The sequence below is a fragment of the Dipodomys spectabilis genome, unplaced genomic scaffold (assembly GCF_019054845.1).
Source record: "Dipodomys spectabilis isolate Male_0828 unplaced genomic scaffold, ASM1905484v1 ptg000089l, whole genome shotgun sequence".
NCBI lineage: Eukaryota > Metazoa > Chordata > Mammalia > Rodentia > Heteromyidae > Dipodomys > Dipodomys spectabilis.
Window position 1 is genome coordinate 15,822,057 of NW_024870766.1, and position 15,574 is coordinate 15,837,630.

General features: G+C 35.8%; 1 protein-coding gene across 2 annotated transcripts in view; it reads right to left on the bottom strand.

The window, feature by feature from the left end:
- The window catches only part of Reln (reelin), a 452,156-nt gene that overhangs the window by 185,702 nt on the left and 250,880 nt on the right, over window positions 1-15,574 (bottom strand). For both annotated transcript variants that reach the window (XM_042684785.1, XM_042684786.1), the window contains exon 10: window positions 13,531-13,771. In XM_042684785.1, coding sequence (XP_042540719.1) covers window positions 13,531-13,771 — 241 coding nt within the window. The remainder of the gene's footprint in view (window positions 1-13,530; window positions 13,772-15,574) is intronic.

Genomic DNA, 15,574 nt, shown 5'->3' on the forward strand with positions numbered 1-15,574 from the left:
AATGGAATTTTACTTATCCATCAGGAGAAATCAGTGTTTTATTTTCGGGGAAATGGATGGACCTGGAGAAAATAATGTTAAGTGCAGTAAGTTCAGAGAGACAAAAGAGTTCGTGTTTGTCTCATATATGGGCTTTAGATCTAAATTATGAATATTTATGTAATCATATACAGGGTCATATGCATATCAACCAAAGTATGGTACCTGCAGGGGAGGAGTCCAATGGTATAACTCCACTGAATTTACGTTTTTTTTTTGGTTGGTTGTTGGGCCTTAACTCTGGGCCTGGGCGCTTTCCCTCAGTTCTTCAGCTCAAGGGTGGCGCTCTATCACTTGAGCCACAGTGCCACTTCTGGCTTTTTCTGCTTATGTGGTACTGAGGAATCGAACCCAGGGCCTCATGCAAACAAGGCAAGCACCCTCCCACTGAGCCATCTTCCCAGCCCCTGAATTTACATTTTAGCAAAATGAATACAAAGAAGGTGGAACTTGTGGTATTGAGAGGTAGATGAATGAAGAGAGGAAAGGAATGCAGTCATAATATTCAATGTGTATATGCGAAACAGAACTAGGAAACTTGAGGGGATTGGTGGGGTTGGTAGAGATAGGGAAGAATTATGCCAAGTGACACTGATCAAGATTCATTATACTCATAAATGGATATGTTGACATGAAACCCTTCGGCACAACTACTTAAGATAAAAATTTTTAAAAAGCTCAACATCTCTGGCCATAAAGGATATGTAAATCAAAACAACACTGAGATTCTACCTCACTCCAGTTAGAATGGTCATCGTCAAGAATACAAACTACAACAAATGCTAGCACGGGTGTACAAAAAAGGAATCTTAGTGCCCTGTTGATGGAAATGTGAAAATACAAAAAAACGAAACATAAAACTACCCTATGATCCAGCAATTTCACTCTTAGCCATTTACCTAAAACGTTACAAAGTAGGATATAGAAAAGCCACAAGTATAACCATGTTCATTGTAGAACTATTCACAATAGCCAAGGCATCGAATCAGCCCAGATGCTCTTTAATGGATGAATGCATCAATAAAATATGATTTTACACATACAATGGAATTTTTATTCATGCAGTAGAAAGAAAGATATTGCATCATTTGCAAAGAAATGGAAGAACCAGGAAAACCATGCTAAGTGAAGTTAGTCAAGCTTAGAGTGATAAAAGTTTGATGTTTGGGATGGTATTCAAGTATTCCTAAGTATATCAACCAAATCATGGTAGAATCAGGAGATTTCAAACAGTGCTAATTCCTTAAAAAGGCTAAGTCACAGTCCAACAAAATAAACACCAGGAATCAGGCACTAAAAAGGGGGAGGGGGTGAAATCCAGGTGAGATAGGGAGATGACTAAAGAGGAAGAGAAGAGAATGCCATCATAAAATTCAATGTATAACATACAAAATTAAGAAAACTGAGGGCTGGGAAGGTGGTAGAGCGCTTGCCTTGCATGTATAAGGCCCTGGGTTCAATTCCTCAGCACCACATTAGCAGAAAAATCTGGAAGTGGCACTGTGGCTCAAATGGTAGAGCTGTAGCCTTGAGCTGAAGAGCTGAGGGAGAGCACCCAGACCCAGAGTTCAAGCCCCATGTCTGGCAAAAAAAAAAAAAAAAAATTGAGGGAAGAAGTGAGATTGGTAGGGATGGGAAGAATGATGAAAGGGATGACACTGATCAAGATGCACTGTATTCATGAAATATTTTCTTGAATTGAATTCTTTGTTCAACTACTTAAAGGTAATAATAATAATAAAAGAAAACTCAGTTTTATCCATCCTCAAGGAGTTTGGAGATTGAAATCAGAAGGAATTTTCAAATGCATTTTCAAATGCCTAATGGGTAAGGCCTTGGGTAAGTCATTTCATCTCTGTAGGCCTCAGTTTCTCAGGCTGGAGAATGGAATAAATAACATTCATTTTCCATAGATGTTAGAAACACAGAGGGAGAGTTTGATCAAAATACATTATATACAAGTATGCAAATACCACAATGAGGTCTTCTGCAAAATTAATTTATCCTAATAAAAGCACAAATATTTAAGGAAGTAGTTTTGAAACATCTAAGTCTATAATAATTTACTTAAACTATATTCTATTATATCTCATACTCCTAGTAGTAGCTGATAAACAGAGGAACATTTAAATGTGTTTTTATTTCTCATTATAATATTTTTAAAAATTCTTAACTCATATGTAAGCCTTTACTAAGATGTCTAAGATATATCCCACTATGTAATATGGTAAAAATACTGCAAATATTCCTGCACTATTTGGGCACATAAAACCATCTATTAAAACTTTTAAAACCTCTCCAAATTTGGCAGATTACCAAATATTCTCCTAACACAAGAAAACTCAAGAATACAAGATGACTGATGCCATGTTTCTTACAGATGAACTTGCATTATATAACATAAATCTACAAGGCTGAATATCCAAGTGTATGCAATGGAAGTAAGAAAATAATTTCAGGAAAATTGCTCTCAATTTTAATAACCAGCTGTTTTTGTTCAGCATCTATTCAATCTCATGAAATTTATATGCGATAACAATTAAGATCTACACAACTTCAACAAACAATTAAACGTCTAATTTTGTAAGACACATGCACTTGTCTTATATGATAAAAACAAGAATATTTTGAAATTAGGACTTATTTTATTTTAGCATCATGAAAATTTATCAAGTTTTTTTCAGCAAATGATTATAAGTCATACACAACTTCTTGAGTCATAACTTTTGATTGACTTATGTTCAGTCAGGTAACTCAGCATGTATTTTGGATAATAAAAGAGGGTGAAATTGTTTCTTTCTATATATAACCTAATGTACATTGCTTTACTGCATTGATTATCATTATTTTTTACTTGTTTCATTATTTTAGCACACTTCTAAGTACTAACAGGCTTTCAATTTTTATAATATGCCGTAAGCATAGTTTTTATGTGTTTCTCTTTGTTAAACAAAAATATTGTTTTCTTTGCTGCTATGGGGATTTCCTTTACTTAACAAGCAGAACACTGTAACTAAGTGACAAGAATTGTCCATTCAGAAAAGCATCAACAGGAAACATCAGTGCAAATTCCTCAATATAACAAGTCCCTGGCCACAATTCAGGGTAGCATTTTTTCTAAGGCTTCTCCCTGTACTCTGGACTCTGGTAAAATGTTAATGACTTTAACTTTTTACTTGTACAACAGAATCACCTCCACTATTGTTTAATAAGAATTTCATCGAAGTTCAACATTGAGACACCTCTTATCATTTTCTCTATGGGGCCTAACGACCCTGATGATTCTTTCAGGCATCTACAAACTTAAAAACAAAATGGATGATTTCCTTTTTGTTAGAATAAGTACACTGGGTATTTGGGCCACGCCAGCTTGCAGAGAGCCAGTGGCAGATGGAATGAAATCTGCCCGGTATGCCTTCTCCTCCACATGAGCAGAGAGCCATCCATTTCCTCCATTAAGGAGTTGTCACTCAGCCCACCCAGCTGGAAGACCATTTTTGATAGCCAAGCTGGCTGGTGGCAGACAATTCAGATACAAAGTGCACTTTAAAAGGAAGCTAAAACATCATTTGTAGGAAAATTGAAAATGCATGGCTTCCACCACAGCCAATTTTTTAATGACTGTAATATTTTAAGTGATTATTTTTGCCACTTCAGATTGCTCCTTAGAGAGGAGAGGTTTTTTAATTAAAATCTAGGCAATGCAAACAAATGAGATATGAGGAGCAGAGGAAAGAGAAGTAAGATGAATAAAATTAATTAAAATAGCATTGTTGGCAGAGCCATAAATTAGCCACCGCCTAGCTAGAAATAAAATATATTGGTAGAGGAACTTCTGGATTAAAATGAGATGTGTTCTGGAGTGGCTGGAGGTGGGCTGGCTTGCAGACTATGTATTATGTTTTAAAAAGCTTTTGCTGTGCTATGGCTGTTATCAGACAGAAACATATATTTCCTATAACCTGGCTTAATGGACTTTAAAGACACAGACTTTTATTCTATAAAAATAAAAATGAAAATAGGAAGCAAGTATTTCTCTCGTGAGGCAAAATGAATTTCTATCATTTTCCCCATATTCAATTTTGAAGTCATTTAATGCTTGCTAAAAAATTAAAAAATTGGTCATGAATACATTCAGGTGTAAGAGGATTGTAGTGCATTTTCTCTTGACATTGTACAATAGCTTCAACCACGGTGAGTGAGTTTTAGGGCTTAACAAGTGGTTTTTTTTCTTTATTATTTTCTGGATTTGTTAGCCATTCACATTTGAATCATTCTATAGTAAGATTTATAGATTCAATTTATGTTATATTTTTGTGACAAGTGTATAATTCCTTGGCAATAGTTAGGGCAACTCTAAAATGGCAATATTGATAGATTTGAATTGTAGTAATGAGAAGGAAAGTAACTATGTAAATTTCCATAGGGCATTTGTTAACTTTGTCTTTGGGTATCAACTTGACTTTCTCAGTGTCTGAGGCTTTCAGACTTGCCTTCTCAAAGTACAGCCAATTATGCCAGGAACAATGTGGAAGGTTTTGAGATAACTTGGAATGAAAGATTCAGGTATATCAGGAAAACAGACCTGACTTCAAAACTCAAGGCCATTTGACATCTTTGGGCCTTGGTTTTCTCTTCTATGAAATGGGAATGATTGTTAAGATTCAAAGAGAAAGTGTAAGGGAACATGTCTATCTCCAAGAAAGCGAATATTTGGGAATGTGTAAATGTTAATCACCACCCTCTTTGGTCCCATATTTTCATTTATTCATATTAGACGCCTAAAAGATTATGTAGTATGTTTTTAAGACTTTTGTTGTGCTAGGCCCAGTATCATACAAATTTTACACTGCAAGTTATTGTGATAGGAGCTATGCAAGGTACAAAGATGATGGCAAAGTTAGTGTGTTGTAGATTTTTATAAACAAGTAAATTTCTTGTTGAATATTGTTGCCCCCTCCCTTGTTCAACAAGAAATATACTCACTGCCTTATGGTATGTAACTCTAACTAATCTGTATATCACCTTGACAATAAAATTAAATTAAAAAAATAAGTTTCATGTATTGGATATTTAATCACTAATTTAATTAGTGATCAAATGGGTCTGTTTCAGACAAAAACCAACAAGCTAACAAAAAGGTGCATGAGACAGAGAATATCTACTGGTTTTCTAAATGGTCATTTTCTGTGGAATTCATCAAAATTAGTTGTTCCTATGTTATTGTCACTCTTGTCATGGTGATCTGGCTCATTTCCATGCTTCACTAAAGCTATTCCATGTTAATTACTGTACAAATAGGCCTCATTGGGAGGAAATTGTGAAAAGCACACTATCACATTTAACCCCTCATCTCCAAAGTACTCTTATTAGCTTAACAAATTACATTCTGGCTCATTCTATAATATCATGTACTTACCTCTTGGGGGAAACATGACAATAAGAGCAATACAATCCAGAGTAAAGAGTATCCCAAGCAAAGGGAATTTAGGTAGACAGCATGCAATTAACCAAGCTGGAATCAGGCCAAAAAAATCATTGCTAATGCTCTGATTCTTAATGGAAAAAGACATGGGAACACGGGCTAGCCACAAGTCTTACTGAGCTCAGGTTTTATCCTCATTAGAAAGGCAGTACGCAAATCCCTCAAGTTACATACTAGATAATTTCCAGTACAGTGGTTTGCAAAGCACAGTTCTGTAAAGCCAATTCGATTTCCTCTTTTTTGTCCTTTACCCACTAAAATAACAAAATCATCAAATGGTCTGTGGAAGATTTTTTTGGAGGGTGTGTGGGGGGGTCTGCTCAATTAATTACTACAGGGAAGATAAAATGGATATTTTTGCAGGTAGGCATTGCTCTTCAAGTGTGTTACTTTTAACATGTAATTCTAAAAATAAATTCTTATACGCAGGACAAAGGGTAGAGAAATGAAATATGGTGACAGAGGGATTAAAACAAAGAAAGAAGAGGAGAAATGACTGTGAACAGTACAATATAAGTTTATGTGATTTGGGGTGGGGAAAGGAAAGCACAGAAATGGTGGGACAGGGGGTGAACCAATCCAGCAATGATACTCACTGGATACTATGTTGGAAATGACCTATATAACTTCGGGGTGGGAGGAAAGTTAGAAGGGGAAAAACCAGAGAGAATGAGGGAGGAGGTGACACTGTTCAAAAGGAAATGTATTCATTTCCTGGCTTACATAACTATAATTCCTCTATACATTACCTTTACAATAAAATTTTTAAAAATTAAAAATTAAAAAAATGAATTCTACTACAAGTTTCATCTTCCTTTTGACAATGTTGCTTTTTTTTCTCATTTGCCTCAATTTTGTGTTGAGACTTTAACATTATCAGACAAATTAATTTATATTATTTTCCTGATTTGGACATCAGGATCTTTTCCCTACATCAACAATTTAGAAACACGTGGTAATAGTATTAGACAGGTGCTGAGAAGGAAAATTTCAATTGGTATCCAGGAGTAGCGACTGGTCTAGTGTCCATAAGGAAAATGATTGTGATAAATGCAAAATGTACAAGAGTAATAAGAAAATTATTAGACACTCTTGTTCTGATTTAATGCTTGCCTATAAAAGTTGTTGCTAACAATGAGATGTACAAGTCGTTATGTCAAAAAATGAACTTAACAACTTTGGTGGGGGGTGGGGGGATGATCGGGGGAGGGAGGGGAGGAGTATGGGAAGGGGAAACAACGAGGAGGCAACAATGCTTGATAAGAAATGTACTCATGGGCTGGGAAGGTGGCTCAGTGGTAGAGCGCTTGCTTTGCATGCCTGAGGCCCTGGGTTCGATTCCTCAGCACCACATAAGCAAAAAGAAAAAGCCGGAAGTGGCACTGTGGCTCAAGTGGTAGAGCACTAGCCTTGAACTGAAGAGCTGAGGGACAGTTCTCAGACCCAGAGTTCAGGCCCCACAACCGGACCCAAAAAAAAAAAAAAAAAAAAAAAAAGAAATGTACTCATTATCTTGCCCGTGTAATTGTAACTCCTCTGTACGGTATTCTCACAAAAAAAAAAAAAAAAACAGGAAAAAAAAAGAAATGTACTCATTACCTTGCCCATGTAATTATAACCCCCTCTGTATGGTATTTTCACAATTAAAAAAGAGAGAAAAGTAATGTAAAATAAAAAAAGTGTTGCTTTAACTAGAGTATCTTGTCTTCATTGGAGCATTTTGTATTTTTTCCTATACTAGGAAAACTGTCTTTACTGGCTATTTATCTGAAATAAATGGGAAAAGGGTGAAGCAATTCAACTCAAAGTCAGATGAGAAAGAAGATGAACGTATGGCCCCCTCCAAATTTGGTAATGAAGTTACTCCAAATCCTTGTACTGTATTTGTAAATTTCAATAAATTACCTTTTAGGGTATGACTTTTAGAAACATGTGATCAAATCACAGCCTATTCTAAAGGACAAACCTTTCTAACAGAATCTGTGACATTTAGTGCTGATTTACTTCTCCATACAAGTTGACAAAAATCTGTAGAAGGAGTGATCTGGAATTCTATGCCATCCACACAATAAACTAGGGTAATAAATAGAGAAAGATTAGCAGGTGCAGGCACAGCAATCAGAGTAGGAAGGTTTTTCAAAAATAAAAAAAATATATATGAGGAGCAGCACCTATCCCACAGTGATCTGCATTTAATCTGTAGGTCAATTCCAGGGTGGATAGAAGCCAGTGATTTATGCCTTTGCAAGCTGAGGGTAGCCAGGCTAGCTGAGCAGATAGAAACATTTATTAATGGTGAGTGAGCAAAGCACTCTCTCTCTTTTTCACACAGAGAGGCAGGGGGAGGGAGGGAGATAAAGGAGTCATGGGTGTTTCATGCTTTCAAAGTATGCATTTCATCTGTCAACACAGATGGAAATGAACCAACAAAATGGAGCAGCTGCCTGACCAACACCTCCATGGTAAACGGATCCATCCAGAAATTCTTACTTGTTAAGTACTATTAACGAGGAGGAAACAGAAAACACAAATACTGTCTCTTAGAGCTGTACCCTAATCATTTGTCTCTGGTTTTTCTCCAAGGTTCTTCACTGTCCTTCACAATGCTTTTCTCTGTTGGTAAGCAATGAAAGAGGCAGCCAAGGTAGATCTGAGATAGCCCTCCAGGAATTTACATTAACACTTTTCTTTAAACTTGAATTAAGAATCATCTCAGATTGCAAGATGTACGTTGGATAAAACTTGGTAAAAAATGACAGCAATGAACTTGTCCAGATGTTTCCAGAGTAACCAACTTAAAACTGAACAGTGAACACTCAATTCTTTATACACTCCCAATGTTTATCAACTATAGATACAAAAGTGATGGATAATGCCTTTCTCACAGCACTGGCACCTATGAGGAATTTATGAACTGTTAATCAATGCCACTATGATTATTATCATTATCATTTATAAGCACAGCTATTACAACTGATAGTCTTGCTTTCATCAATGATTACCAAGTACCCCAGTACCCATGAAGTTTTCTACTGCAAGCATCCTTCTTAAGTAAAATGCTGGACTTTGACCCAGTATGTCTTCAGTGCAGAAGTCAAACACTCAGTTCATTTTCTTTAATCTCTGGTGGCAAAACCAAAATCATTCTCACAGTTAGTGAACAAGAAGTGGCTTTGAGAATAACCATTCCCCGACATCACATGGGAAGAATGTGCCTCTCACTCTTAAATATGGCATAAATCCCCACAGTCCTGGGACAGAGGCACAGCCAGGGACCGTAGCCATGGTAGCAACAGCCATTGTTTATAGAGTGTAATCAGTATCTGTAAAACAGAGTCAACTGACATTAATCCTTTAGTATTCTAGTGAAAATATGCAAGTTAATAAAAGGATATGAAATTCAGAGGAAATGAATGGTAAAACCATTGTAACCAATAACTAAGATAGGTGGCTGTTTAACAGGAGTGGGTTTCATGGCCCCTGTCAGGCAGGCTGCACAGTCTGCTTACTCTGGGAGAAGGCTAATGATGGTGGTGCTCTGGGGAGCTTGCAGCAAGATATTTACTGACAGTTAAAGCCCCACGTACTTGGTGGTGAACAAAGGGCTGCTTAGGGATTTGAAAGAACTAAAAAATGATGATGTAATTAGAAGCATAATAGAATGTGGTGCACCTTTTCTTTCACATGGGAAAGTACTCTGGGAAACACTGGAAGATGATTCAGGCAGGAGAGTGGAGGGCCAACACAGATGGCTACACTGCAAGAACATATTGATTCTGTAACCTTTTTCCATCCTCCTCAGCTTACCAACTCAAACAAAAAGCACAACAAATGTAAGAGCAAGGTCTACATTAAAAGCTATTTTCATATTAATTACTGCTGAACCAACAGATGGCAATGGCCTTCTACCAGCCTGGGGCAGATTTTAACCAGTGCCCTAGAACTGCAACTCTCTGCATCATGTAACTCCTAATTACTCTATTAAGCTAATTACTCAATTTCAACAACGGAAAAATGAGACAACAATAGCACCTTCTTTACAAGCTTATAAAGATCATGTGTGTGCACACAGAGTCTATATACACATACAGATATGTGTGTATATCTACAGTGTGTACTTGCCCAGAAGTATTAAGTGCACAATAAAAACTAGCTTTATTCCTTAATCACGGATGGCAATCCTACCGTGCTTAAAAATTCTCACTTGAACAATTCTGTTTTGTAATATGGCATACTTCTCAATTGCTGATAGATTTACTCTTTGATTTAGTTAAGATAGAAATACCTTGGAAACATTAAATAGACATAGTACGGTACACATAGATTGAACAAACTAACAAAACCCTAACAATTTAAAAGTCCATAATAAAGCAACATCTAAGACATACCTTGTAACCCATAGGAACATCATGATGTGTTTTCTAATTGGTTTTATTCAGTTTTTATCTCATAGGCCACCAAGTAAATGATATTTTACGCAGAAGTTGCAGTTTAAATAAAGTTTAAAAAACAGGGAAGGGGGGTAACAATGTTTGACAAGAATTGTACTCATTTCCTTACTTATGTAACTGTAACCCCTCTGAACATCACCTGTACAATAAAAAATAATGCATAAGATTAAAAAAACTGTTCTAGACCTCTTCATCACCTGGAAAAAGCATTTTTTGGAACAAATTTTGAAAGTAATACTTGGAACAAAAAAATCAAAAGAGTGGTCATGCAAATGAGTTAAAAAGACAAATTCTTAGATTTTATTATGGCATTTACTTGAAGTTTAAAATGAAATATCAGAGAAGAATTTCTAACTGACTAGCAACTCAAAGATAATGCGATAAATTATTATCATGGTGATACAATTTTTTTTCTTAGTAGACTTAGATCCCTTGGCAACTTCTGCTTATGAAGGACCAGAAAGCAAAATCATAATATAAAAGTATAATACTTGGCAATATGAGGCAGAAAAATGTACATTTATGCAGCAAAGGGTATTAAAGCCAAATAGTAAATAATCACCATTGCTTGCACTTGCCTGTATTCAATAAAATACAGAAATAAAATCTCCCTTTTAATTTAGTGGCAATGGGACATCATGCAGGATATTTTGACCAAAATTCTCTCTACACCCATGTGAAAAGAACATATTGACTTTTATTTTTTTTAAGAGCCTGGGCTTTAGCCTCTTTTTCAGAATAGACTTTAATAAAGTTAATAGGATGTTTTTCCTGAATTGAGCAGGGAGGATGCTTGTTTCTAATACCAGACAGCTGGTGTGATTTCATCAAGTTCAAGTCAAATGATGAAGGGGTTTGACTGATTAGGGAAGAAATAATTTGTGTCAGGGAAGTGCCTGTGTTGAGAGTTCCTAAATTCACAACTTTAGGCAAGGTGTGCTGGCTCACATCTATAACCATAGCTACTCAAGAGCTGAAGAGCAGGGGGACCACAGTTTGAGGCCAATCTCAGCAAAAGTTAGTGAGATCTCCAACTCAATAAATAAGCCAGGTGTAGTAGTACATGCCTGTTATCCCATCCAAGTGGAAGCTGAGGCTCATGATCGGAGGCCAGCCTTGGGAAGAAACATAAGACATTCTGAAAAATAACTGAAGCAAGAAAGAGGTGAGAGTCTGACTCAAACAGTAAAGTACCTGCCTAGCAACTATGGGGCACTGAGTTCAAACCCCATTACTACAATAATAATAGTAACAATAATAATTTGCACTCTTTTATCTGGCACTGAAACTTATTAGTAAATGAGATAAGCATTTCATTTTTATTGCCACTCCTCCTGTGATCTCACCCTGACTCAGCACAGGATATTTTTTCATTAGTAAATTACATTTAAAATGTTTCTAAGCTGTTTTACATTGTATTGTCATATACTGGAAAAAAGGCGGTCCAGTTGAGGGTCTAATAGTATTTTCATATTGCTTTCTTTTATTATTTAGTTTTTTATTGTAAAGGTGATGTATAGAGGTTACAGTTAAATAAGTCAGGTATTGAAGATTTCTTTTCAAGCAGTGTTACCCTTGATTTCTTATTATACACATTTGTTGGGCAAGCAAGCTCATGATTTCAATCCCTACTCATAAGGTTAATAATCACCAAATTTGACCTTCTGAACCATGCATCCAACCTCCTGTCAAATATTTCTTCTTTTACGTCAAGCCCCTCAAGGTTTGTACCAACTTCCTCTAAACCTATGCCTTCCCTATATTTTCTGTTTCAATGAAAGATACACCTGTCCATTGAGCTACTCAAACCTGTCCTTGACATCTATCATTTTCTCATCTCTTCAATCAGCATATAGCTTTCTCCCTTCCTTTCCTTAAAAAAGTTTTGCAATATCCACATTTCTCCATCTGCTTTTAACTCTAGCCAACCTGATGTCCCAATGAGCCACTGTAATTAGGTTTCTATTTGGTCTCTCTGAATGTACTTTTCCATTTTTCCATTTGGTCCTTTATCCTCAAAGGAATATTTAAAAAATCAAATCTGATCAACTCTTTTTAAAAACATTTCAGTGACTACTACCTTCAAGATGAGGTTCAAAGTCTACAGTAGGTTGCAAGACCTTCAATCTCTTCACTAGACATACCACCTGAATTGACAGCCACAGAACTCCAAGTATAATGGACAACTATTCCCTTGGCATTTCTTTCTTTCTTTCATTCATTCTTTCTTTCTTTCTTCCTTTTTCCCTTTCTTCCTTTCTCCCTTTCTTTCATTAATCTTTAAACTGTTGCAAACAGATTTCAATTCAAAAATGTCAATTTATATGTATAGTTCATTTGATCAATATCACTCCTTCTATCATTTTTCTTCCCACATATCCCCCCAAGTTTCCTAGTTTCATTTTCACATACATACATTGAGTATTACAACTCTATTCATTGAAGAACTACTTCTGAATTTTGTCCAGAGTTCTGCCTTGTGCTTTATCTTTTAGTTTGGGCTGCCATAACAGAATGTAACAGAATGTATAGCTTAAACAGAAAACATCTGATTCTCATAGTTCCAGAGGGTAGAAAATCTAAGACTAAAGCACTGGGAGATTTGGTGTCTAATTAGGACCCACCTGATTCTTGCTGTCCTTGGATAAGAAAAGCTAGAAAGTGCTCTAGTTCTCTTTTATAGGGGAGCTAATCCCATTCATGAGGGTTCTTCTCTCATGATTTAAGACCTCTAGAAGGCTCTGCTCCTTAATACCATCATATTGGGTTAGGATTTCAACATTTGGTTTGTGGGTTCCTAACACATACTTTATATATAGATTTCTAGCTCCAAAAAATTATTCCTCTGCCTGGCCACCTCCCAATTACCTTTCCATCTCTGCTCAGAAATCCTATTCTCTTGGGAAAAAACTTCTTAATAGCCTAATGATGGAGTTGGTACTGTATGTTTTACTTTCCTAGCACTGTAAATATTCCAAGGACATCATAACATACTTGCCTATTCTAAATCAAAGAAGGATTCTGAGATTATCTTCTCTGTCTAGTACATATAGTATATGCCATTGTGGATCATCACACTTATTAAATAATAATGATTTTTTATTGTAAAAATACCATACAGAGGGGTTACAATTACATGGGCAAGGTAATGAGGACATTTCTTATCAAACATTGTTGCCTCCTCCTTTGTTTCCCCTTCCCATCCCCTCCCATCTTCCCTCCCCCGCCCCGCCCCCACCCAAGTTGTAAAGTTCGTTTTTCAACATAATGACTTATACATCTCATTGTTGCAATGGGTCCACTTGTATCCTTATTTAAATGATTAGTTTTTTCCCTTCCCTTTCACAAATTATACCAACATCAAATACAGTGAAAGCAGGGGTTATACCATGTGGGAGGGAAGAAATAATGGTACTCTATTTTTAAAAGACAGGGTAAGAGAAATAAGAAAATGCATTTTCCTTTAGTAATAGTTTTGATAAAAAATAGTTAACTTTAAAGAATTTTGAGCCTAGGTTTTAGAAGAATAAAGAAGAAACAAAAGAGAGCTCAAACCTTGACTGTGGCTCCTGGGAAGAAAAGCCAGTTGCCAGTGTCCACTGGATCCAGACTGTCTTCTAAAATCACTTGTCTGTGAGCTGAATTGATGACCAGGATGTTATCCAAGGCCCAGCAGGCTTCATACACTTCACCAAGATGAAGGTTTTCCTGCTTCCACTGAAACTGAATGTTTTCTCCTTTGGCGTCTTCAGGAAGGTAGAGAATATGGATGATTGTGCTCACATTGGAAGGGGCCCTGAAACAGATGGTAACATAAAGGGTTGAGCACCTTTTCTTTCCCATAGATGAATTTTGTCCCTTAAGATTGTAGTTTCATTCTTTCAAAAACATTATATCCATTATGGGTTAAATGTAATCCCATAGTCTGTGAATATTTCAGGGTCAATTACAATTGTTATTACAATTTTTGTATTAAGTGATGGCAATTTAAAATACTAAAACCCTTCAAGGGGTTTCTATGTGACACAAGGCAAGTACTGAATATAATCAAGTAAGCTGGTTAAGGTGTAATTATGCTTGTGTAGGAGAAAAAAATCAATTTGTACCTAGCACAGATTTTTCAATATGGTAGAAGTTAATCCAAAACAGTTTACTTGATAATAGGAAAACAAAGGAGAAAAAATAGGAAATGATTTTAATGTCAATTCTTACTTTGAAGTGAGGCATCAATTAGGGACGATCATATGCAATATTTTATAATTGGTCTCTAATGATTAGTTTATTTCCAGCAACCAAATACATTTTGATACATATATACCGTATAAAATGTGAGGCTTGCCATGGAATTAAATGTACTCATTTAGAATTCATTACAAATTCCTGCAGGTCAGTCTTTCAAAATATGATATAATTTTACATGATTTTTATATTATGTCTGTGAGAATCTAAGAACTTCTGCTGCATAATAAAGTTCTTTTACTAAACAATTTTATTCTACCCAAGTAGAAATCTGCTGTAGTAAAAATGATCGCCTTAGCCAAGATTAAAAATGGTACTAAAATGCAAACCAGTGGTATCCTGTGCTGGCAATAAATCAGTTTTGGAAAGATCGGAGAAAAGTCATATTTTTCCCTCACCAATGAAGCACATATATATCTGTAGAATTGTCAGTGTAGGTTATAGATGGTGTGTTTTACCTTTGAGGGTAATCAGTTCCCTTCGCTTTTAAAATATTTCATGATGACTATCTTTTTAGGTTCAAAAAGAATATAAATTGATGAAGGGAATATATTTTAGTTCTAGGTCATGATTGCTTGCACTCTGATGGTAAGGGAGATTTACATTAATGAGTATGACAGGTTGGGACATGACCTAAAATTTGCAAGTGCCATTTGGTGAAAAAAAATATGGACTCGGCTGAGCATGATTTTCATATGCTGTAATTAAATGTGTAGTTTCATTACTGATCACACCAAAAGCATGTAGCTGTTTTCTGGAAAGAAATATGTGCTACAACTTACTTAAGGTTAGGTATATAACACACTAGAAAGAACACTGTGTAGATATAGGTAAATTTTCTAATATTTATGTTGTCTTGTTTAAAGCCATTTATGTTAACAAGTATATATTTAAGCAATCATTTTCATACTCAGGAGCTTGAAATCTGAGGATTGTGGTTCAAAGCCATCACAGGAAGTAAAGCCTGTGTGTCTCTTACCTCCAATAAACTACCAAAAAAGCCAGAAGTTGAGCTATAGCTAATGGTAAAACACTAGCCTTGAGCACAAGAACTCAGGGATAGTGCTAAGGCTCTGAGTTCAAGCCTCAGGACTGTCACAAAATAATCATTTTAGTAACTATTAAAAATTAGAAAGAGAAGCTGAAGTTTCTGTCATAAAACGGCAAGCATGTCAAGCTTATGAGAACCTATAAACTATGTTTTATCCTTCTACAGAGGGAGACTATTATTATTAAAGTCTACAGGTTAGAATACCTTTTCTCAGTTTTATTTAGACATGTGAAGTTGTAAACATGTGAAGTTCTAACTTTTTTTCCTTAATACTAGGAGAAACTTTCTACAATTGGTTTAGTATCAAGA